General features: G+C 29.1%; 1 protein-coding gene across 1 annotated transcript in view; it reads right to left on the bottom strand.

Annotated features, from left to right (window-relative positions):
* Nucleotides 1–26669, bottom strand: part of LOC113396369 (uncharacterized) — a 124749-nt gene that overhangs the window by 47405 nt on the left and 50675 nt on the right. Inside the window, exons 2-3 of the mRNA XM_026634284.2 lie at nucleotides 3930–4196; nucleotides 2372–2505 (exon numbers count right to left, since the gene is read on the bottom strand). Of these exons, the coding sequence (XP_026490069.1) occupies nucleotides 2372–2505; nucleotides 3930–4002 (207 nt within the window). The 5' untranslated portion in view covers nucleotides 4003–4196. The remainder of the gene's footprint in view (nucleotides 1–2371; nucleotides 2506–3929; nucleotides 4197–26669) is intronic.

Below are 26669 nucleotides of genomic sequence, written 5' to 3'. Positions count from 1 at the left end.
TGAGTAGATACCTCTTTAAGCGTTTCTGGATATTTTACGCCTAAGGGGAGAAATAGGGTTTGACATTTCGTAAACAGATTTGGAAGTCCGTCATTTTTAAAGTTAGAAGCATGAAATTTTATTTTTGGGATACCGATTAAGTTGACACGTATTTAAACGATTCCGGATATTTGACGCCTAAGGAGGGAAATAGGGGTGACATTTCCTATGTAGGATAGTCTGGAAGACCGTTATTTTTTAAGTTAGAAGCATGAAATTTATTTTATGGGCTACCGATTAAAAATGAGTTGATTCGCATTTAAGCGTTTCTGGATATTCTACTCTAAGGACTGAAATACACACCAATGTAGTATACAAAGAGGTCTTGCATTAACGTAATATTTTAAGTTAATTTGTAAATATATTCATATTCTACGCGAGCAAAGCCGCGGGTAACTGCTAGTTTAGAATAAATATCAAAATATTATGTACCTACGTGTTAAAAGAAAGGTACGAAAGGTATGAGCTAATTCAATTATGTTTAAAATATTATACAAATAGTTTATGAAAATATTGTTTATTACGCAATCTTCTGAAAGGACGAATTGCTTAGCGCTTGTTAGTTCATTCGTTCATTTTTACACAATACAAAGTTTCTTACAAAAATAATATGTGTTTCCTCGCTGGCACTAGCTACTATTAAAGATATATTTGCTTCTATGTTTTAAACGCTTAGAATAAAAATGACATAATACCAATCAATACGTAAAATTTACTTTTTATAATTCAATTTTGTTACCTTGATATAAATAGTCTTATACGTACTCGTATTAGGTAGTTTTTTTCTGAAAAATTAAATTTATCTTCAAAACTAATTTTGACATTTATAATTCTACAGGTGCAATGTAAGAAGTTAATAAAATGTTATACAAAATATCATAAGTATAAATGTTAAATAAATACATTAGGCAGTTAAATTAAATAGTTTATATTTATAATGTTTTTATTACTTTTGCTTTTGAGCCTATTATTATAGGGTTTTAGATCTTATAGGGCTCATTCAACAGCTGGCTTATTGAACCAGTAAGTGATCTTGTTATAAGCCTATTGGGTCCGAGATGTTAAGGACGAATCATTTGATGGTGCTCGCAATAAATTTTAATCACGTTGGTAGTTAAACTTAATTAATTAATAAAGAGACCTTGAACGTAATTATTTCAAAATATATTTACTTTGTTATGTTACTAATGGTGTTAAATATCTTACATTATTTTTTAATAACACGTAAATGTAAATTAGGTAATTTCAATAGTGACAACAGTGGAGGCCGTTGTCTACAGATGGCCATACATTGGCATTTGTTGTAACGTTGTGGACAATGTATTTTATTAAATTAGGGACCTGAATAAGGGCTTACATAAAATATTTAAATCGTACTACATATAGCTCTATCGGCTTACGTGGCGCACGCCAGAAAAGCTCCCAGCCAGCGTGATTTCTTCCAGCATCTTCAAAAATCATCGTAAACTCTGAAGAATTATACACTTTAACCTGCCCTTGTGAATTTTCCGTGAAATCCGAATGTAAGCCATTTGGTACTTTTTGCTTTATCGCGTTTAGACAGACAGACATAAGCGGCAGGGGGCTTTGTTTCATAATTTGTAGTGATATTCATAGCATTCCGTTTTCTCGAGTCATGTTGAAGTCATGCTTCAAATATTTTGATTTCTATCTTATGATAATTAATGATAGAAATATGTAAAGTACATAATATAAAAAAAATATATTTTTTTGTTTGTATTACACAATAATAATTTTATTATTATTATTTGATATTTGCATTTTTACTCGTTTGTCGTAAACTTATCGATTGCTATAATTTCTTACTGGCTTAGGAATGCTGTTTTAAATACAAATTGTGGTAACATTTTATTAAACAACTTTGCAAATGAGTTTTTATATATGACCAATGGACTCCATATACGGTACAAATGTTTGCACAACTCTATATAAGTAAATAACTATTAATTCAATAAAATAACCATAGTTATATTATTTTACTGTTGTATTTTATGTATGAATATATATTTTTAAAATATCTATTCAGACTGGAAAATGGTTTGATGAATGGATGCTACCCAGACCGGCTTGCATCAAGCCTTACCACTAAGTTATAATATTGATTTACACAATTATTATTTTTATTACGCGATGTAATAAAATGATCTCATCGACATTGTTTTTGATATGTACATAGTTGATTATATATGTACGTGTGTGTCGCAGTTTGTCAATACAGATTATATAATTTCTTTACTTATTTAATCATTGTGCGTTTCTTTTTTTTATTTTAATAATTACTCGTTACACTTGAAGAACGGTTGTGACATACCTTACAAGAGAAGAGTGCAGTCTGCCACGTGGCTTTGTTCTCACTGAAGAAATAACAGCTGTGTCCAAGCCGAATGAACTGGGGCGGACACACGTACGACATCTTTGTGTTGTTCTTGCCTTCCACACCTTTGCCTATAATATTTGATTAAAATTAATTTATTTAAAATTATGTTAAAATGATTTTTTTATCTTTTTAATTAAAATTATGAACAGTTTATATGAACATGGTATTAGGTACACAGCTTAATCGTAAAAGCATTTAGTTAGCTGTATAACTGTAAAATAGAGGCTTAAGGCCTGTGCCCTTAATGACTCTAGATTATCACACTTTTTATAGCAAACTAAAGTTGTTAAAATGTGTGTGTATGTGTAGTGTAATAGGAAAATTAGTAAGAAACATATAATAAAAAAATCGTGCTGATTTATAATTGCGATGTTTTCTTAATCTTAAAATATACAGACTATTTTCTTGATAGATTCTATTTTTTACCGCTTTGAGCCAATTTTGTTTACATTTCATTATAGATTTATATGAAATATAAAAAGGAAACGTTTTTGTGCTTCTGTATTCGTTTGATTTGATGTTATATGACTATACTATATTAAAATAATTATTATTCTAAGAAACAATTGTCAGGCTATAGTAGAATTCCTCAAACAAGTAACAGTAAGGCCATACAGTAGTACACAATAGATATTAGTTGACATTTAACTATTTCCACGGTTCTAGACTCGCTAAACATCTTTAGTGATCTAAGTTTAAGTCATAAACAAAACAATAAACTAGTATTATGACGGATTTTGTAAGTCCTGAAGACGTGGGTAATCTGAAGGCCTATTTTGAGTGGTAGTGTTTAATTTGACCATCAATAAGTAAGTGTAATGCTTCTATATTGAATAAAGGAATTTGAGTTTGAGTTTGAGTGTAGCCTTTCTTTTTTATAATGGTTAGTTGTTAGAGTGTTAAATTGTTTTAATTTTTTATCAATATTAATATTTAGTTCGTTTTAAGATTGTTCGCAGTGAAGTAATCCATAGAAAATATATTTATTATGAACTATTTTCAATAGTGCCAAACTTATATTTGTTATATAAATCTTTTTACGTGATTTTAAAAGAGTCTTAAAGCATTTTTTATGTTACTAGCAAAACTCAGTGGACGTCCTGTCTGTGTTTATAACGAAATCGCCACGACGATCGGTTGAACGGTATATAAATTGATGAGCTGTGCCATCTTGTGTTGAGTCATTCCAAAGTGGATAGTATTAGAACCTTTTACCAAAACGTATATTCATATATATGTCAACTCTCATGGTTATGAATCACACAAAGTCAACAGATATACCATCGTCCACATACATCTATATTAATATTATAAATTACCAAATTGATCAAACTCAGTTCATTGGGAACTGAGTTTGATCAATTTGGTATGAAGCAAGCTTAAACCCTATGGAAGGACTCATAGGGTTAGACTCTAAAACGCGAGCGAAGTCGCAGGCAAAAACTAGTAAGACATACATTCTAATTTTATTAGATTTTCATGCAATACTTACATTGGGACCAAAACACGATGAACAATATCGCGCCGATGGCGATCGTTTTGCCCCTCCTTTCTAATGCTTCCATTTTGAATATTGGCACAATTTTCACTAACAATATAACCTGACACTGAACTTCACACTATTCTTAAATGCAACACTAAGTTTATGATTGAATCAAGTCATATTTTTTGTACTGAAGAAAGTTGCAAAAGAATATTATTAAAATGAGAAGTAAAATTTGGATAGTGATGAACTATTGTTGAATCGGTGCAGGATAATCTGAAACAAATAAAAAATACATATACATATAAACTAGATATAATTTACAGTTTTCTTTGTATTTTTTTTTATTATACATTGTATTTCAAGGCAAGCGTCGCATGAATCAAATACATAATCATGATCACTCTGGCAAGAGTGAACGATTTAGAAGAAATTTTAAATTTATTTTTGTTTTTCATTGATTCATAAGCGTCCGTTGAGCCGACGCGGCATAAAAATTTGTCCTTTCGTGAAATGTTACAGCTTTGCGTCGCTCTTGTAAGACTTCTCTTATTTTTTTAATATTATATTTAATCTTTTGTTGACATCGTTTTTACGGTTTATGCGGCAATACGTCTGAAAGACAATGCCTGAAATACTAACATAGATTTGTTTTTTATACGAGTATCTATTCAATTTCAATTGGTTATGAACCAGCGTAATGTTGTCCTCCTTAAATATCTTTCCCCCATATTCGAATAAAGAGGAATCGTCTTATACATTAATAAACAACAAACGACAGTGTCAAAAGTGTAATACAAACAGCGTGTTACGGGCCTTTTATGACGTCTCTACTACTACAACTAGCACCTATCAACTGCTCCTCGTGATTACATGAGTTATAGTTTCTAAGAAGTTTTAATTTAAAAGCAGTTACAAACAATAATTTCCGTCCGCGTATTTAGGTTAGTTTAGAAAGTCTAGCCATGAAGAGAAATCTAGATTTAGACCGTAAAAGTGTCTTAACGTCGATCATAAACACGATTATTGCGCTTCGGTATGTAGATTATAACGTTTATTGTTTCTGCAAATAGAATTACGTATTGTTCTGGATACATACGTGTACCTCAGTTCCGTGAAAAAAAATACAGATTTTTTTGGGGCGTTTCAAAACTCAGCAACACGGCGAACCCACCTAAAGTGTGGATATTTCAGTTACAACAATACTGTTATTATAAACCATTCAAATATGTATTTAAACACAATTAAATATAAAGGCTTATAATTAATAAACCATATGTGATGTACTTTCGAACGTGAATAATAAAAATATTGAAGTAGAATTTATTCATAGGACTTTAACGATATAATAACAAATAATTATTCTTTATCGTTGAAAGGAATATTCACTATAGTTCATATGAATCGATGACCATTATAGTACTTTCAGCTATATATGTTTCTCATGCTTGACTCAGTAGCAGCCGTGCTTGAAATTTCAATTTCCTCCAAGCTTTGAGCTTACCGTCCGAGATATTCGATAGTCTAGATTCCAATTTATTACTGTAGCTAACAATTGCCAGTGAACCCACTTGTCTCGAGCTTCAAATGAAGGTTTTTATATATGTTTATATATCTATAAACTTAGTGAAATGTTATCATAAATGTTTTATGATTCAATGATATGTGCATTGTACAGAATGACAATGAGCGATAGAATATCATTGTTGTGTTTGTTGTTCATCAATATTCATTATAAATATATACGATCGAAAGAAGAATCGAAGTTTAACTGTATAATACGAGTTAGTTGTAATATTTTTATTAACTTCTCTAATTAAGCTTAAAAATACATTTTTTTTGCAGACGGTACTTGTACTTAATTAAGAAAATGTGTTGTGCTGTAAAGTAGTCCTCCTTTTATTCAGCTTATTATAACTTTATAATTATGATCATCAACAAGATTTTAATTATTTTGCACAAATCAAAATAAAGGATATTTTTTTTTAAATCAATATACCATAAGTAAATATAGAGTAAGTCGATGCATCTTCGATCATACAGAAGTTGACAACATCTTCAAAATTCATAGAGACATTCATGATAGTTCGGCTACTTATATCTCGTTAAACTTATGTTTAAGTTAATATTAATGTTGGTCCTAAGGGTTTTACGAATGGTAAATTTTAAGGGTATATGCGTATCGCGCTGTATTCCTTAAAGTTGGACTACTTCTTAAGGCTATTTCTTAACGTAGCATACGTTTCATGAAGATTATTAGAGCACTCTTGAAGTATCGCTTTAAAATAGCTATTAGAGTAGTTGATTCACAAATTATCTAATCAATTACGTAGTTTAAATTTAAAATTTGAATGAAAACCCATTAATTTTGACACTTAGTTTAGATCTTAAATGTATCGCGGATTTTTAAAGAAGTTACGATATTCGCGTGTCGACATCTAAAGCAAATTGATTATGAACAATTTGAAAATGCTTAATGCGCGTGTAATTTAAAGCTGATGATGTCTGGAAGTGAATAATTTAATTTATATCTAACAATCGAAATCGTTGGCAGACGTTGTTTGACATGTAACATATATTAAAACCTCTTGCAAAGCGCACTGCATCTTTTTGTATAAGTTTTACGTATATTGGTTGGTGGTTACAGTCAGGCATTACTAAAAAAACATCACCTCTTTTTTTTATTAAGAATACTTGTGATTCAGTGATGAAACCAAACTATTATTAGTTCAAATGTACAATAATACAATAAATAAACAAAGGCTTTACTGTCGTAAAGAATTACTTTTACGTGTGTTTATGTTTCTACGGAGAAATAAATAAAACCATTCCATTGATAAATATTTTAAATGCTCAGTTTTTTTCTAAATGATATAAAAACAGCATAGTAGATCCGTCATTGTTCTTCACAACGACTAAAAATTGGGAAATTGTACATTATAATGTCATTGTTTAATTTTTATACATATATTTATTTATATTTTTTATTTTTTTAGTTTAATCATTAGTAGAAAAAGTTTATTAGATTTATTTAAATGCTTAAGTCAAACAATTGTAATTATTTGATCTGCACATTCACTAGTTACATACGATTACCTGCGTACTAGCTCGCTAGCTAGTCTCGTTGGTCTAGTGGATTATTATGCTACAGATACAGAGGTACGGTTTCAAAATTTCAGCTCAGACCAGTGAAAAGTATTTATTATTCTATGAAAAAATTCTCAGTAGAAATTGCCAATGTTATACTTATACTCCACGCAGTCAGTGAGTTTAAATGCTTACAGAGGTAAGCATGTAAACTTATTGGCTCTTCGCCTGAACTCTTTCGAATCGTGTCTGACAGATGTCCAATTCTTTTACAGAATGCCTCTGTGTTTGCACAGATATCTCCTATTTGTCTTCCTTCTTTATACTTGAGAATAATTTGGTAAGGAGTAACTTTGCCTACTGAATTAACTGATATTAGAAAAATAGTATATTTACGGAATTCGATGTTGAATGTAGAATTACAAAGTCAGAATAGGATGAAAGAAGATTTATCAATACCAGTAGCAATAGATTAATAAACTGATATTTCTACTCTGTAGTTCAAGTAACGTAGTGTAAATAAATAGACCAGGTGCGGTCAACCCTTAGCGCCAGACTAGATGAGCTTGCAACGCGATCCAGTGACCGCAGTCAGTCACGCGTTCAATTCTGGTTCGGTCAGTCATCGACTATTTTTTTACTTTCTTTTGACATGTTAGACCGAGATCTAACACAATGGTCATATTTGTTATTAAATTATTTAATTTATGCTTATTGACGAAGTAATACGTATATTATAGTATGAACCAAAACAACGACTTAGTTTATGGCTGCGAATTGAATTAGTTTTATAAAGAATATCAACACTCACGCGAATATTATTTTTGCACAAACCATTGAACATAAAATCTTATAAACAACTGAGAATTTAATTGCAGATATAGTGAAATTGATACGCGTCAAAATTCCATGTTAGCGTGTTTATAGCGTGACTGTTACACACTCATCAAAATTAATTTTTTGGTTATATTCTAGCAGAGTTAGATATAATTAAACAATTAAAGGAGAAAATGATTAATTTTTCGAGTTAAAAATTGAAGCTGTGGGTAATTGGCTCTGACAGAAAGTGCGAGAGAAGAGATGGCTCAGCGGTGTAAACACGTGAATCTTAACCGATGATTGCAGGTTCAAATCCAGACCAGAAAAACTTAAATTTTGCTTACCTTATTTGTAATTATAATTCATGTAGGTAATAAAGGCATTGTGAGAATATTTGCATTTGTCGAATGAAAAATATTTCCCACGTGAGACCACCAACCTACATTGGAGCAACACGGTAGAATACGTTTTAAGTTTTCTGAAGATGCGGGAAGAATTAGCCCAGCAGCGACACAATAACAAGCAGTTACTTTGCTTTTTAAACTATAATTAGTCTATGATTATTAATCGTAACTTATTTTGGGTTACAACTGGTAACTAACAAGCGTTAATGTTGGATTAAAATTCAATAAGGAACTGTTTGTATCTGCTACGGAAATTAGTCATTAGGAATAAATGTAGAAAATTGAACAAATTAGTAATGATGACTAGAAAATATTGTTATCCGTTTAAAATTGTGTGTACGTGAAATGCTCATTAGCGTGAAATTTCATTACTCAGCTTGCCATGACACATCCAACTAAGTTAAATCCGAATCATTTTGAGTTCCTACATTTAATCTTTAAAATCAATTGTTGTAGCACTATGAGCTTTATTCCCTTATAATATTGGAATAAAATATCCTGCATCTGCGAGGTATATAGAAATTTGCAAAGCACTCTTTGTTCGTTACAGAAATTGAGTACTTGATACAATGGTTATTAGATTTATATTTCCATGCTAAGATAGAACTACGTGCAGGGATGTACTTGAAATGCATCGCGTTCAGACACTTGAGATTAGGAACACTCGAGCGATCACGAAGAGATGCGCTTGTTATGATCTCGGCATGTGGGCAATGAGCATGTTTTATAGACCGAGAACTTGTATAGTCTTAGGATGCGGATTAATTTGTAAACAAACCCAAAATAAGCTGTCTTAAAATTAGTCCTCTAACAAAATAATCCATAAAAGATAAGATCGCCTTCAGGCAAACTCGTAGATATAGATTAAAAACATTTCATTCGAAGCAAAATATAAAGTTATTTATTACACAATGAATACTCTTAATTAAATTTTTGGATACAATAACACGGAAAGTAAATTATAAGGAAAAAAAAATATGAGATTATTAAAATAACAGCAAAAGACTTACATAAATGTTCAACCATTTTTTTTATCTGAAACTTATATAGCCTTATAATATGTTTATCAACTTAATCATGTACGAAACGTAAACTTTCATCGTAGGTTTACTTAATGTTAACATTTATCTACAATAATAATTAATCTCTAATATTTTTCAATGAAGGGTATTATACAAACAGAACAAGAATCTGCAATGAATATTTTCATATAAAAATATTACAAATTAAATTTTATAAATATTATTTATTGATAAGATGTTATATTTAAAAATATATTTAATGTAACCGTACCGACATCCGACTCTCTTGCTATAAAATCTTCAAGTCAGCTCACGTATTATAGTCAAAAGATAAGCAAGAAATAACAACTCCCCTTGTGTAACTACCAAATTTAAAGCTTAATTTATGAATAGTTTGTTCTTGTTACTAGGATCGATGTTTATTCTGTATTTGAATCTGTACTACTTAATACTATAAAGAGGTAAAATTTGCTTGTTTGTATGTAGAAGGTAATCTTCGGAACTAATTAATGAATTGTAAAGAAAGTTAAATTATATATACATCATATTATTTTCTTAACCAGTGCAAACCAGACCAGGTATCTAGTCGTTAAATATAAAGCGGATATTTGTCGACATTCAAGGGCTCATCGTATTATCGTAATGTTTAATTTTAGTTGGTGTCATAAATTGTGTTACATCCACGTGTAGAGTAAATTAGATTCAGAGACTTATGGTGTTATTATCTCGTTCATCTTTCGTTAATCACAATCCGAGTCGAACGATCTTGGCAGGATTTGATTTCTCAGAAATTGCTTGTATTTATATAAGTATAAAAATTCTTCATCTTCTTCATTCATCCAACAATATTAACCTTAAAATACTGTGCCAAATATTAATTTTTTAAATAAGTTTAACAGATAATTTATATACCTATAAAGAGATTTATATAAAGCAAGGTAATGAAAATCAAATTTGTCACGTTAGTAGTCTAGACTTAAAGCGGGTGAAACTGTAGAGCGCAGTTATATATATATAATATTATAAAACCTTCTCCGATACACGTGTTTTATTTTCGCTTGAAAATCGCTCTTATGCGTTACCGGTATGTGGGACTCGCCGGTGCAGTGATGAAAACGCCTGGTGCGCCCCAGCTCACCGGAATACCCACTAAAAAACCGATACACGCTGCATGTTCTGGTATAAGTATTATGTATATTGATTTAGTAGTTTTGTCAGTTATTAATTACAAAAAAGGGTCTTCACTATAAAAAAAAACAGCCGCGCCTTCTATACTCTGTACTTGTAATAAAGGTTTGTTTGTACATTACGTCACCGTTCAGCTCGTAGCTGAAGTCGATACTCTAATGTATAATTTATAAGATATTTTTATATACTGCTCATTATTAGCGATTATATCTCGTATACATTTATCATAATTCAATAGTTAGATTGCTACAAACAGGCTCAGTTAGATGACGCCAATTGCCTTTTATTATCTCTAACATTGTAAGCTGACTTATCTAGCTAATTCAATTAAATACTTATTTTAATAGCGTTTAAGTTGCATGTTTTTATTTTAATAATTTTTAGATATAATATTAATTATTTTATCTACAATTTCAATATTAGATTTGACAGAAATAAAGTATAATGGCTATTTTTTGGTTATTACATAAATAAATTGTAGTAGATTTTTTTTAATACATTCAGTATTAAAAAAAAATGCTTTTATTTGACGGCTAATTTGGACAAATTAAAATACAGAGTAACTATAGTTTCAAAATCAGATGAAAAATTTGACACACACACATGTGGTGTCGGTGTTAAATAAAAAATAATCTTATTATCTATCTCTAGAAATATAACAACTTTTACTTCACAATAAATCAAAAGCTGTTTTGCTAATTTATTTAAAGTCTAATTAAAAAAATGAAACTAGATAAAATTTACAATAATTATCAACTAAATTTCTACTTAATAAATTGATTAAAATTAATCATGTCACCGCTAAAATGACAGACGCACAGAAACAATCCGAAATAAATTGATATCGCTTTCACCTCAGGCGGCCAGTTGGAATAAACGAGTGATGTGCATTCTTTGAAAATGCAATGAGTGTAGTTCTGGGACGAGATAAATTGGACCCGTTAAGATAAATGCGACATGACGAAAACAATTTAAATTCAATTTAGTACACGCAATTTTAACACCTACTTCGTTTCGATAAGGAACAAAAAAGCGTGTACAAAAATAAATTTGATAAAGTTTAATGTTTTCGATCAAAATGCCGCAGATTCTCCGGTGGATATACCTACCTAATTTACGTTACGTACCAACTTTTGGGTTTATGTGTTTTTATTTCGGTGGTTATATTTAAAAATCTATTCAATAATAATGTATGTGAGTTTTAGAAATGTAAGTAATTACAGAGTTAATTAATAATCTTGAGGTAATATTATTATGATCACTTTAGTATTTTCTATGCAATAATATATTTTAGTAACAAGGCTAAGTTCACATGGTGTAATTACAAAGTACAATTTTTCTAATAATAAATCAATTATCAATCAATTTTAAATTGCAAGAGAAGAAATGCATCCGGTATATGATTTATAAGTGTTACGAAAATAATATCATGCGTTTTTTCGACAGTGCAGGTTCGTAATAAAATATGTCTAGAATATATCCCGATTTGTATAATCTACATAACATGCTTCTGTATTCACTGTAGTAAGAGAGGAAATGAATATTATATTTGGCATATTAGTGAATTCATTAAAAAATACTACCAATAATATAATACCAGAGATAAAATAAAAACTATTGTATTTATAGCTATTTTTTTTAAGAATATTTTTTTTATAAAACACAGATCAATATTTCACTTCCCCATCAAAAGGCCATCAACCGTTACATTTAAGACTCAATCAACATTCGAACCCCCATTAAAGTTTACAAGTAACCGTATTGTTGTAAGCTAAAAAGAAACAAGGACGGAAGAGAAATTTTTCGCTTCGTGACCACCAAACGCAGGAAATGTATGGTAGATTTATTTTGCTTTTGTTTGCCATTCTTAACGTGTACTTAAAGTAGAGTTCATTATACGGTATGTTGAATTTTTAACAAAACTATAAACAAAACGACGACGAAGGAGTTTATATGGTGAAGAAGAAATTTGAATAACCCGTCTTGACAAATTATGTTCCTTGCGTATATATTGCGTATAGTATCTGTGTGTGATCCCATATTCAATTGTGCGCCTCTAGATGTTTTTTGGTTATGAAAAAAAAAATTAACTAAACAAAAATTTTATATTTCTTAGTATTGGGAGATATATAAACTAGTTCCTAAACTTTCAAACATTCTAAGTAGAAGTAGGTATAATCTAGTCTAGTAATCTTCCTTTTGACAAATTTATATTGTTATGAAATACGCTCTAAATAATTATTCTCAATAGAATAATATGTAAAATAAATTAGTATTCAAAAATAGTTACAAGCGGCACAGCGTTTTCAAGCTTCACTAGATCAATAAATAATGTGGCGCCTCGTAATGTGGAAGTCTCAGGTTCGATCATGACAACTTGTGCTATCTTACCAAATTAAAATACAATATGTACGCTTAATTGGAAAAAAATAGTATTTAGTTGTTTTTATTATTAGATTTATTAGAATTTACTTCAAAAAAGGCATTGATAGTATTGCTAAATAAAAGCTGGTGCCTCCTTTGTAAAAATTTATTAGAATAAAAAGGAGTTCATAAATGGAAGGAATATAAATCACTATCCGTGAAGTTAAAATTTCAATTCTAAATTATATTAGTTGAGCAGTTTTAGATGTTGATAGCAACAGCAACAATAAACAAAACAAAATAGTTCCGTGGAACTCGACCATTATAACTGCCCACATATGACGCAAGCATTGATCCCAAAATAGTTTTTATATTATATGTACGTAAGAATTAAAATTACTCGTATGTATCTAACGTATGCACGAGCGGCTCTTCAAAGAGATGGAAACGATCTGGGGAATTAATTGATTTGTCTGGTTTGTATATTGAAAGAATTGGTAATAATAATGGCTGAATTTGATGAGATCATTGTTTCTAGATCAGGCAAGCTATTACAATATATTTAAAAAAAAGCAAAGATGTTTTCGTACGAAAGTATTTCTTTAATAAAGTTTTATGAATTCAAATCTTCTCAAATTGCGAAAAGCCTTTACAACTCTTATATATAAATAATAAATTTGTGTCTAAAAGTATCGCCAAATCTAAATTAAAGCCAAATTAAATGGCAATGAAAAAATTATTGTGACTGGAATTGAATTTAAATTTCAAATTTAGAATCTGCATAATATTCTAATCATGGAACATATCACATTAAATAGTTACATTACGTTCATCCGAGGTGTCAAATCTAGTATTTGATTATCATATCTTACTCATACGCCAAATTATAGAGGCAATGGTAAGTAACCGCTAAAAATATCGTTTTACGTCTACTTTTAATGTTTGAGGATTACAAATTTCGATATGATTTTGAAAAAAACGTCAATAAGATTTATTATTTTTTTTATGAATAAAATATAATATATTATATAAATTGTAATTATTAACAAGTACACCTCTGCTACGCGAGAATTACTTTTCCTGGAGAGCCTATGTGCAACGGTCCCACCGCAGCGCCAGATACAGAAACAGATAGATATAATTTCATATTCATGATATATAATTAATATAAATTAATTAAATATCTCATTTTGTTGATTAATTGGTTATGCATGATATGAACGATTAATAAGTAATTATTTATTTATCTTTTTTTACGGGATTAAAATGTGTTTAAAAAAAAGAAAATATTTCAAAGGATAAATACAAAGAAAGAAAACATTCCTTATACATGCAGTTTCTTATAAGTACTTTTAAAGCGTCGTGTTACAGGAGTATATATATTTTTTTTATTGTAATCGCACTTCAAATATATAATGACGTAAGTCTTTCACAAACTATTGTATACAAATATAATTAAATATATGGATAAATAACATTCTATACATTTTGTTAATGGATAAAAAATACTTTGTGTGTTTCTTTTGAATGTAAAATCATTATTGAAAGAAAGAGACAAAACAATGTTTGCCTAAACAGCCTTATAAACATTTTTAAGTAAGGCCGGTAGTCATTAAAAGCAGATATATTGATTCGAAATAATTGAAATCGCGTGTTAAGTATGGAGCTTTTATTATAAAGTCACGTAATAAAATATTAATATTAATGCAGTACCTACTTTCGTCCCGGTTACCGCATCAAGGTCAATGGCACAAGATAAGGTATTTTTTGTCGAAGATTTTCGTATTCGGTCGATAAACTTTACTTATTGCGGTAACATAATTTATTCCAGTTCGCGGTTTATAATATAAATAAGCGTGAAGGATAAGGGCATGCAATATTGTCATAATCTACTAAACTAGTTGTTAAATACGAATATTAGAACATAGTTTAAAAAAGCTAATTGGTATTAGGGCCGCCTATATTAGTTATGAAGGCTTTTTTGTTCCCAATCGTCGTCGTTTGGTGTTCCAATCCCGACACTTAATCTAAGAGGATTAGAACAAAACCCCTAAAATAAGTTAGATCAGGTTAGGTTAGGTTTAAAATGTTTTTTGTGTTCAACTTTATTAGTATGAAAATCAATACATAGAAATATTGAAATATATTTTTTAAACAAATATTATACATAATTGTATTGATAGATTATGTTATAAATTATATTAAAAAATACCTCATTGAAATTATATTAAAAAATGATATTAAAAAATATCACATAGAAAATTTTTATGTATACATTTTTCAATTATCTGTAAAACAAATGTTACCATGTGCGCCTCATCCCATGAGAAATTATGTAATGATGATTCGCATATAAATATTACCACGAGAGAAATATTATTTCAGATAGCCTAAAGCTTATTTTATAATATTTATCTATTTTTATGTTTACATATAAGATGATTTAAAAATAAACTATTATTCTTGTATCTTTCAGTTCAAGGCTGTTACGCGTATTATTTCATTGTACTAATCTACGAAACTTTTTTTTGCGGATTCCTAGGAATAAGGCACACGATATTATTCTTTATTGAATGTGTTTTGTATGTAGCTTGGGTGATTTTCGTTTGTGAATATTTTAGTAATGTAGATGTGTGCACGTTAAACTGATGCTTATAAGACTGATTTATATCGCGGTCAAATCTCAAAATAGAGGAGTAGACGAGACTTCTCGTATTTAATATTCTTAATAACCGGTTGATACCAATTTAACAATAGAAGGTTATATATGACTTTTGCATAATCAATTTATTTGATAATTGAAAAGGTGAAGACACTACTGAATTAAAAAAAAATAGAAAAACGAATCTCTTCATCATCAACATTATTATTACATAGTATAAAACAAGCTGTATGTCCCTATGTATGTTTAGATCTTTAAAATTACACAACGGATTTTGATGCGATTTTTTATAATAGATATATTGATTCAAGAGGAAGGTTTATATGTATAATACATGCACAATATAGTATAGACACAACTGATAATTTTAGAGGTTTCTGAAGTGCTGTCGTAAATAAACCATTTTTTTGCGCTTACATTGCAAACGCTGGCTGATCCCAACGAGATAGATCAAAATAATGTACTACAGTATTGTACATCTTATAAAGGTCATCAAAAAAGTGAGCTATGGTAAATGTCTATTTCTTAGGGATAACCCACAAAAACCATATTTTATCCTTTACTTTTTACAAGACATAATGGCTCATTTTCGAAGCGATTTTAAGCAAAACAGCATTAATCCTTATGCAATTAAGTACCTTAAATACATTGTATATTTAATATAAATCAAATATGGCCGTTTAAAGCATGTAATTTAAATGAATGTTTTCGAAGATGTTACAGATTTAAAACGCAGGGACATAGCGGTTTGTATTGTCTAACGACTGAAAAACTGTGAACGTTGTAAGACATTTTTTTAAATTACACAAATAAAAATTATAGGTACATGCCATATCGTCAGCGAAAATCGAAATGTAATTGTTGTCAATGCATAATTAATTCAAGACTGCTACTGGTACTATTAAGCATTACACGTATATACTCGTATATTAGAAATCATTTTTGTAAACCTAGAGACGACTTACAATGTTATAAGAGAAGCTTGTATTCCATCAACTAAAATTGTATTATTTGAAATTGAATTGTTCGTTCTTTATTGACGATGACAAGTTAAGTGACAGGTGACGAAATTAAAAGACCTCCCAGAATACAAACAATTTATTTATCAATACCGTTCAATGAGATGTTTCACAAATGGGTCGCGTTACAATAAAAACAAATTAATTTATAGCGAACAGGCGCCATGTGTAGAGCTACTGCCATTGATCGAATCGGATTGTAGCCATTTTTATATAAATTTGCGGATAAAAGTATTTAACGGATTTGAATATCATTAAAATAACAATAAAACACAAGAAATATTGAACTGAGTACTATGAAAGACTAGGATTTATCGATTTCTTATATCATTACGAGAATAATGTATTTTTTATAATTTAGTTTTTTTAAATTATATGTAAAATATCGATCTGAAAAAAACTGTTTTCTATTTTTAATCATAAATATGAATGTCGTTATAAATGATTTTTTTTTAAATATTTATTGTTTTAAAAATCAGCAGGTTAAACCGTATTTTTTATCAGTTAAGGAGAAGATTATATAAGTCGTTTACTTAACAAAAAAAAATGTAAATATGTATATATGTATGTTAAAAACATAAATATTAACACTTCTAAATTTCAGCAAGAATTTCAAGAGTTCTTAATATTTATTGAATGAACACTGTACTTAAATGATCAAAAGCAGGGTCACACTACCAGTAACTATCCACTTGTACATTTCTTTCAATTACAACAGCAGACAAGCGACCTTGAGTAGCTTCCTACATTTGCATACGTACGATAAACATCTCTATACGAAAATTCGTACAGATAAGATACGATATATAAAAAACAGGTGAGATTTTCAAACACTTTGATAATGTGCAGAATACTTGTATATAAACTGTATCGTAGATAGATTCAATTATAAAAAATAAATTTACGCCTACAAGGTTAAAGATACAATCACTGGGCTTTGGCTACAAATATCTACTGCTAGAATGCAATACTTGAAAATATATCAGATAATATTATTGCAACAAAATATAATATTATTCAATTATTTTTCATTCTTTTCTGATTCTTGTTGATAAAATTGCAATTATTTTTGGGGCTATTGATCACGGTGTCCTTCCAAGTTCCAACCGATTTCGGTTAGGGCGAGCACACACACAATAATCCAATTGAATGTCAAATCTGACTCGACCGAAATGTTTGTCAAAATGGTCCTTGAAAATCATTCTTTAATGGCTCGATCTAGGGTTTGACCCAGGATATGCGACCTTATAGCTAGGCAGTCGAGTAAGGCACTGTCTATCCGATAGGAGACATAATTACATTTGATTTAACACAAAACTCTACAATCGTGAGGTATGGCTAAGTATAGAAATGAGCAATGTGTCATATAGTATAATCATAGACATAAGGTACCTCAATCTATAGTCTATATTTGTCTATGTTTCAGTTAGTTAAAATATGTCAAATATAATAATTGAAATTGCAAACCATAGCCGAGTAATGGACCTATACTTGTCATATCAATGTCTGATTAATTCATTTGCAAAAATGATATATCATAATTATTCTGATTAATGTCGTAATACCATTAAAAGTGAAACAGTATGACACGTTTTGTATAAAATTTATAAAACGTTTATACATAACTAAATGTGTATTTCACGCAATTAAATACTTTAACACCACGAGTTGTGTCTGAGTAATTTATTTAGTAACACAAATAGTATGTTTATGTTAGTTTTGAAACCTACGTAATATATTATTTTCAAATCAAATTAATTGTTTACGTGTTTTTTTTTATATTATTTCTGACACTGACATTATATTATTCGCATATAAGCATTTAAAATATACACAAAAGAATGAAATTTCCGTATAAATATAATATTTCATATCAAGGAATATTATTTGATTATAATATGATAATTGATTCATGTCAAATATCAATCATCCAATGGTCGATTAAGTCGTCTATCTTGACTGTCTGTTCTTAATTCGTATTATATATAAGATTATACAAGTAAATGAAGTACATTTGATTTACGAATAAAATTAAATACGGTTAATTAGGAACTTCTCGCACACGTGTTAATTATGAACATTCTATGAACAATTGTAATGAAATACTTGTAGTTGAATTGTAAAGGTCAAATTATTTGTATATAAATGTCAGAAATCCTGTTTCCTTGAAGTTGTAACATTGATTTAAATTAGCTATCGTTTAAATATAATAAAAATATCCTTAGAAAGGGATAGCAATATGTTATTATTACATATATTTTATTTAATAGAAAACACTCCACGTGTAATGTTGTGTTTTTGGTAGAACGTTTTCAACATGCAATACAATTTTTAATTACGTCGTTTGTGTGACAACGTCTCGGGAATTTGTAATAAAACAGTATATAACGCATCCTAAAATTATAGTATCAAAATTTATTATCTGATTTTAGAGTATAGGTCGCATTGCTATTATAATCTGATGCAACCTAAACATTAATAGTTCTAGTTTATAGTCGCCATATATTATTAAAGCAGAAATATTATTTCTAGGACGGATGAGGTAACGTCCCGAAAATATAAAACGCTCGCAATATAGCAATTGTGAACAACGATCAACGTCGACTTGTTGAATTTTGTCATTCATCAACCCAGACAATTATTGTGGATTACAAGTAATGGAAAGGAAAATGATGCCTTGAGACTTATATCTAATACAAAAATTATATTTATAGAAAACAATCGGTAAATTGTATTTGAAATAGCAACTGCAATAAGGGCCGTTGTTTTAAAATTTCCTGTATATTTATAAATATTCCAGTTTAATTCTTAAAGTTTTATTTTAAGTTCCCATTTTAAGATACATAAAGAGAAAATAAAATAGATAAAATATGGATACAGCCTCGATAAAAGATACGTACGTTTTAACCGACCAATCTGTTAAAAACGTTTTGTTTAATTTAATTTATATTAAATAAAATATCAAAGACAACTTATTATAAAAGGCAAGCTTATTCCAAAAAGAGAATAAGAGACACATGCAATCATACAAAATCTAAATTCTTAATGAAAAGGGTTTAAAGTAATTTCAGTTTTTTTTTAGCACCATACTGTATTCGCAATATAGTGTTGTGAATTTAAAAAGTCATACACTCACAATGGAAATATATAAATAGATAAAATAATATAATTTAACATTAACTATCGATAAAAAACGATAACAAGTAAAATAGAAGTTATAGAAAAACGATACTCGTAAAAAGATGTCATTTGTTGCTTGTTAAATATTTAATATAATAAAACCGTTTCAGAACATTGTCTGTACATTCGGTTTTTTTTTAACAAGAGATGTGAATTTATCAATTAGCCAGCATTAACACAATAGGTAACAGCATTGATCTTAAGATTCTTTTCTTGTTTAGTAACATTCGATAGCTAATTCGAATTGCTATTGTAAAAATAATGTTGTATTTTGAATATATAACGATTAAAGTTTTCGTAATCCACCCACGCTTCCAGCATAAACAAAAAAAAAAAATAGAAATCACAATTTAATAAACTACAAGTAATTTCTAATATTTAAAATTCTATCATTAAAAAAATAAGACGTTTAGGCAAGGGCGTTTATACATAATTCTATATAATATATTCTTACACTAATTATTACGAAGTAAAGTTAGTAGATCGTATCTTAATTAAAAGTTATAATGTTTACTCAAGACTTAAAATGTATGTACGTGTCGAAAGTTATCCATTTCTAACTCCAAATAAAACCGGCGAGCGAAGTCGAGAGTATAGCAAGTCGTTCTTTTTATGTTTATTGAGACAATATAAAAAAAAGAAATCAATACGTTTACAATTGATATAATGGTACCACTTTTTTAGATAAGTGATTGTTGAAGTTTTTATAAATATAAAAAAATATATAATCTTATTGTGTATCAGTATACAATGAGGGTATTTGATATTATTTAACACTCTTGTTAAAATATTATGTAACTTATAATAACTTGACGTTTTTATGTAGTGCTTTAAATATTTGTATAGTAATTACTTAAACTTTAACTATATTTTATATGAATAATAATCACAATTTTATTTCAATTTGTTGCATTCCTATGATTTTAATATGTCATATGAATTATATACATATATATTAATATTTGCTTAAGTGACCTAGGTACCTTGAGTGTATTCTTATAATCAAGGATTGTTATCTATAGTCCCTGTAATTATACTGACAAACTATTCACATCATAATACAAATAAAATCGATGCTTGGTCGTACAACATTTTGTTAGTGTTGTTTTGAGCACTGAATTTATTACCACATGTTTACTCTCATATTTACGGCCTTGAATTCAGTAATATATTAAAATAAGTCTTAAAAATTGTAACCTTGTCCCGCTGATTGTTCGTCGTGGTCGTAAATGATCAAACAATACCGCCGGACCGTCATCTCCCTCTCTCGCAAATTTTACGACGCGCGAATAGACGCCAATGAAATTAATTAGCGGTCTTAAAAGCCTATGAAAGAATCTCAAGGTACTCTAATTTATGTATCTCTTAAAGAAATCGTAAAAAGTTACCAAATAAATAGAGCGTTTGTTTGTTACTTGGCGAACAAAGCGAGGAATGCAAAAACGTTGCGCAATTTCGAAACGAATATACCACTTGTGAAGTTTAGAACTTCTTTATGACATATACTGACATAGTCAATGTTATGGCGCGGACAATGTGTCTCTTGTGGTTACGTGACTTACATTGTACAATTCAGGCGTGTCGCTATTCCATGTACCAGTAGAGAAGTAAATGACATTGTGTATAATATTTCTGGTGACGTCATAGGCTATCAATGAAGTCTTTTCAAAACGATTCAGCGATTGATTTTTTTGTTTTGTCGATTATCTGATATTTATCAACTGCTTAGGAAGCTGTGATCTAAATTAAAAAAAAAACTTCAACATCGCTCCTAAATGTTATGCAAACTTGGCATTTAAATTCTTAAAATGTGGAATTAAATACCTTACAAGATTAATTTATTATATCTGAACATTTAAATCTTTTCTGAGACAAATGTGATAAATGCATTTAAAATTTGAATTCGATAACACACCCATATATATATACACTAAATAGTGTGTGATGTCATTCATTTCGATCAGTCGCGGATCAATGATAGTCACCAAATATTTAATCACGACGTAGAAACATTGTAGTATTGAAAACGTGGAAAGGGTTAGTGTCAATTTAATTATAGCAGCAAAAATCAAATAATTTACATATTACATTTCTTGCAATGGATTTTTTTTTTACCTAGAATTGGGAATAAGGCATTAACTGATATAAGTATTATTTACTTATCATTTTTGTCGGATTGTTTTATATATTTCTAATGTTTTTTTAAATATTTTATAGCCGTAAAGGTCAAGCTAATAGGGCTACCGATGTCGAATACGTTATTGGATTTTATATCAAGAAAGTTGGAAGATAGGCGTACTATGTAAACATTAATTCTGGTATTAAATCGTCTTTGAAGTACTTCGTTTACATAAGTCAAGCACTAACAATAATCTTGTTGAAGTTATTTTTTGGTATTCATTGAAATATACCGATAATGTTAATAAGATGCAGCGATTTTGGTTCACTAAAAATAAAATAAAGCTATTCGATTTTTCGTGAAAATAGTCTTGCGAATTATAAAAATAGTCCAAAGATTGAATATAGTTTGTACTTTTGCAAATTAAAGTTTAAAGTCAGTGAAATTGTCAGACATATTTCTATTTTACTAATTAATTTCGTGATTTTTGTAATACTGAACTGAGTTTAAAATATATTCTAAGTTTAAAATAAATCTATATATATATATATATTAGATTACACTTACGTCGCAAAGAATGAATGTAATCTTTTACGTTTTATAGAAAGCAATGAAGTCAGAGTAAAGCAATTTGAGAGTGCAGAAGCGAAGCCCGAGCAGATATCTAAATAAAAAAGAATCGAAGTAATTTTTCAGTCGTGTTCATCAACACCTGTGCAATATTTTTGCACCGTACTATTTTCGGTTTGCAAATTGTAAACGAATCTTTTATTAACATTTTTCTGTTCCAAGGTTTTCTGGGTGGGTTGAATTTTATTTTACTTTAATGAATTATCTACTGACATCCTAAATTATTAAGTCATAAAATAACGTTTAACTTAAATATATATCACGCAAATTATTTAACTGATTTATTAATTTTTTGATTTAATAATCGACTAAATTGTATTTAAGAGTGAGTGGTGGAATTCCGAGAATCTAAATATATGTGAAGATCGATATCTAGTGAAATGATGTTAAGGTTTGAATAAACTTATGGTAAATTTACATATCATAATCTATATCGTCAGTTTCTTCCTTCACATTGAAGATTTATATTTTTACGATTATCTGTAAGTTTTGCTATTTCATATTATTTTATGGATATATTGTAATACCACGTATTAGGTTCGTTTAAAAATATTTTGATTTAATTATTTTATTATCACATCACGTTTGTACGTTCTCGACGTTTGAATCGGTTTTAATAAATACTCCGTCCCGGTCTAACTATTTTATAAAATCTTATATTTAAATGTTATATATATATATTATGTAAACTGCTGAAAAGTGTACGCAAGATTGGAAACCTTTCGATTTTTATATCTTTTATACTTATATTAGTGAAACCAAGGTAAAGTTTACACGCATAACATGTGAAATATTACTACACTTAAACAATTCAATAAAAACTTCCTCATTGCCAAGAGAAAATAAAACTATTAAGCTTCTAAAAATCTAAACAAGATCCAATTTATCGATTCACATTCTTATTTTTTGGGTAATAAAGATTATTTTTTCGTGATTAAATCGGTACCTGTAAATTATGGTTATTCTGGTAGCGAAATATAATAAGTATAAATTAATTCATTGATGTATTTATCTCTTGACCGATTTAAATTGGCCGCGGCCTGATTTCCGAGAAAGCGGGTGTCGCCTTCAATATATCTTGTGTAAAATATGGATAGAACCGTTTAAAAAATAATTTTATTTCGGTTTACTATTACAGAGATTATCAATATATTTTAAATGTTTTTATTTATTTCTTTATTTTGTTTATTATCGGTTTTACAACACACTCATCAAGAAACATGTATTGGGGGTCCAGAAATGCGCACAACAGAAATACTAATATCCAAACAGCTGCAGCAAAGTCCTGTTAGTCCTACAGGAATATTTGACACGAAATATCGAAACCAAGATCGAATACGCAGTATCCCTTTACAACTATCACTGCAACGACCGGCCATCGGTCGACCTGAGCATTGCATTTTATAAAGACGGATAGTGCTCATTTATTTATTCGTATTTTCCAAAACATTGTATTAAAAATGGCCGTATAAAAGAAAAAAAATGAAATAAATATGTATATAAAATATGCTTATAAAAGAAGAGTTAAAATATCAAATTCAAAATAAAAAAGTGCTATTATTATAATACTAGTTTGATAAAAAGTAAAACATTATTCTCCATGTCATACGGGTTATGACATGTAACACATCATGAACTTCTGTCGAAACCATTTGCATGAAAACATATAAAAAACCGTGTGCTATGAAGACAAAACTTTACATTCAATCTCGAACTTGAAATTTTACTATTTAACATCGTTCATTCTAAAAAAATCATTCACTTGAATGCAGTGAAATTAGAAACAATGGATGTTAATACAACATTAAATAATGTTCTATTTAAAACAACATCATTATAACAGAACTAATATACGAAGGTGTGGTTGGTGGCGCTTTACTGATGCCATAAGGCGTTTTATAATTCAATAAATTCAACGGGTTTTCCGGTTGACATGAGATACGTAATTTTCAATTCTAATTTCTTATCAGCATTGGCCTTGAATTTAATACAAGTAGCTTTGAGACATTCAACTTCATTTCAATGTCAATATTTGAATCTCATACGAGTATGTGCTAATATTTATCTAACTCAAACACTTATTATAGACAAGCTATTTATATTGTAATTTTGTGCAATATTGATTTCAATCTTTAAATTTACACATACATGAATAAGTTTATATTCTCAACTAACGTATTGATCTAGTAAACAGTTCGTCTGCAGATCATGAGGTTGGAATCTCGAGTCGAGCCGATATGTCCAGTAACAGTTCAGAGTCAGAAAGTTGATGTGATCTCTTTTCAGTTAAGAGTAGAGAATACACTGGTATTAATCCAAACAGTCGCCGTCCGATGAAATGGACGGACTGACTGGAGGCTCTAATTACTATGATTGTAATTGAGTTTCTTTATGTTGTATTAAGTTGACTTTGACGCCAAGGCGGCTAACGATTTTAGTAGAATGTTGATACGTATAAAATGTATCAACATTCTATTTCATAACTATTATACTTGGGTAAAGGGTCCATTTATCAGTTTACTGTTGCTATATTGTGGCTGACTACTCGTAACATGCGTTTTCATTTTAAAAATATTCAGATTTTAAAAATAAACGTTTAAAAATCTGAATAAATAAGAGGAAATAGTCAAATACATGCGTATGAGTTCAGTAAGTCAATAAACTATAAGCGTTTTATTTCTCTAGCGTCAGTATTATCAAATAAACCCATCGATTATGTTTCCCGTGAATTTTATTAAAATTAACCAGAATCGATCTTACGTCCGGGAAGTTTTTATTGAGAGATATGGAGCTATTTTCTTTATTTTAGAATTGAAAAATTTATTGAATGTATAAAAGTAATGTTTGGTGAAACACGTTACTTAATATTCTGAGAAGGCCATGAGATAATTATACTGCAACAGAACTATTTTACTTTAAATAAGCTAGTTATATAATACGGTTCTCTGTACTGTAGTTTAGAATATGTTTTTAATTTTGGTCTTTATTTAATTTTTATTTGTGATTATTATTAAAGTATCCATAATTAAACCCGTCGTAGCTTGAAAATTAAAATGTTTTGGCGGACACAATTTTATAAAAGGGTTTCAATTATGCTACGTGCTAAAATAGAAAATATTTAAAAGTTTGCAAGACTAAAATGAAAAATGTAAAAAATACAACTACGTCGTGGATAAAAGCGTAATGGAAAATTAAGACAAGAGTCAATAAAAAGGATTTTGGTATAAGAACGTAATTAGGTAGTGTATAATGGGAACTTTTATTTTGCTTGTATAAAATAATAATCATAATATTCTTTTTTTCCTTAATCTGTATACGGATATTTATATTATATATAACCGATATACCACTCATCACGAAATCTCCAAAACTCGATATCCGATTGACTTGAATTTAGCATAGTTAATTATTTTCTTGACGTAGACGTTCACTAAGATATTATTATGAAATTTCAAATTAAAGGAGAGGGAAATACGAATGCAACTTTCTATGAATTTTAGCCGTACAAAGTCGGACCGGAGAGCTAGTTTTTATATATAAACTATTTTGTAAATATCCAGATTTATTTTCAATTGACGTCACCCAGTATCTCGAATAGAGGTAAAATTTAATTTCTGAAAGTGGCCTTAATATGTGACATTAACAGTAATGTACAGCGTAAAATGTCGGCACACAAGAGATTAATTACCAATTTAAATTGTAAATAAAATTAAATTCAAGACCAAATAATGACCATTGACCTCCTTTTATAAATTCTACCCGAATCTGCGAAGACATGATATGTAATAGTTTATTATGGTTAACTGTACGAATAAATGTAATTAAAAAAAAAAAAAAAATTAATGCAAATAAATTGTTACATCATTACTTTAATTTTCCGGTTCAGATTTCTAAAGTCAATGGATCCTTACTGAGGTAAGGTATTCGATTCTGTAATCAATTAACAATTTTTAACCTATTTCAAAAAGGTATGTAAGTTTGTCCGCGATTTTCTCCTAAACTGCTGATCCAATTTCAATGGTGTTTTTGTTACTAAATGGATATTTTTTCAGGGAAATTTTTAGTATATTATATATATGGACCTGATAAAGATCATTGGAGATAGACGAAACTCTTCAATGACAAACAGCAATCAAAGCAATGATCATGTTTATGTTGTGTTTTCACCGTTACATAATATAACACCACGCTTGACCGGTTTTAAGGATTAAACAAATGTGTGTACTATACACATTTAAATCCCTCTTTACTTAAT

The sequence above is a fragment of the Vanessa tameamea genome, chromosome 6 (assembly GCF_037043105.1).
Source record: "Vanessa tameamea isolate UH-Manoa-2023 chromosome 6, ilVanTame1 primary haplotype, whole genome shotgun sequence".
NCBI classification, from domain to species: Eukaryota; Metazoa; Arthropoda; class Insecta; order Lepidoptera; family Nymphalidae; genus Vanessa; species Vanessa tameamea.
The sequence above is the reverse complement of the archived record's forward strand: the minus strand, read 5'-3'. Positions and strand labels throughout refer to the sequence as shown.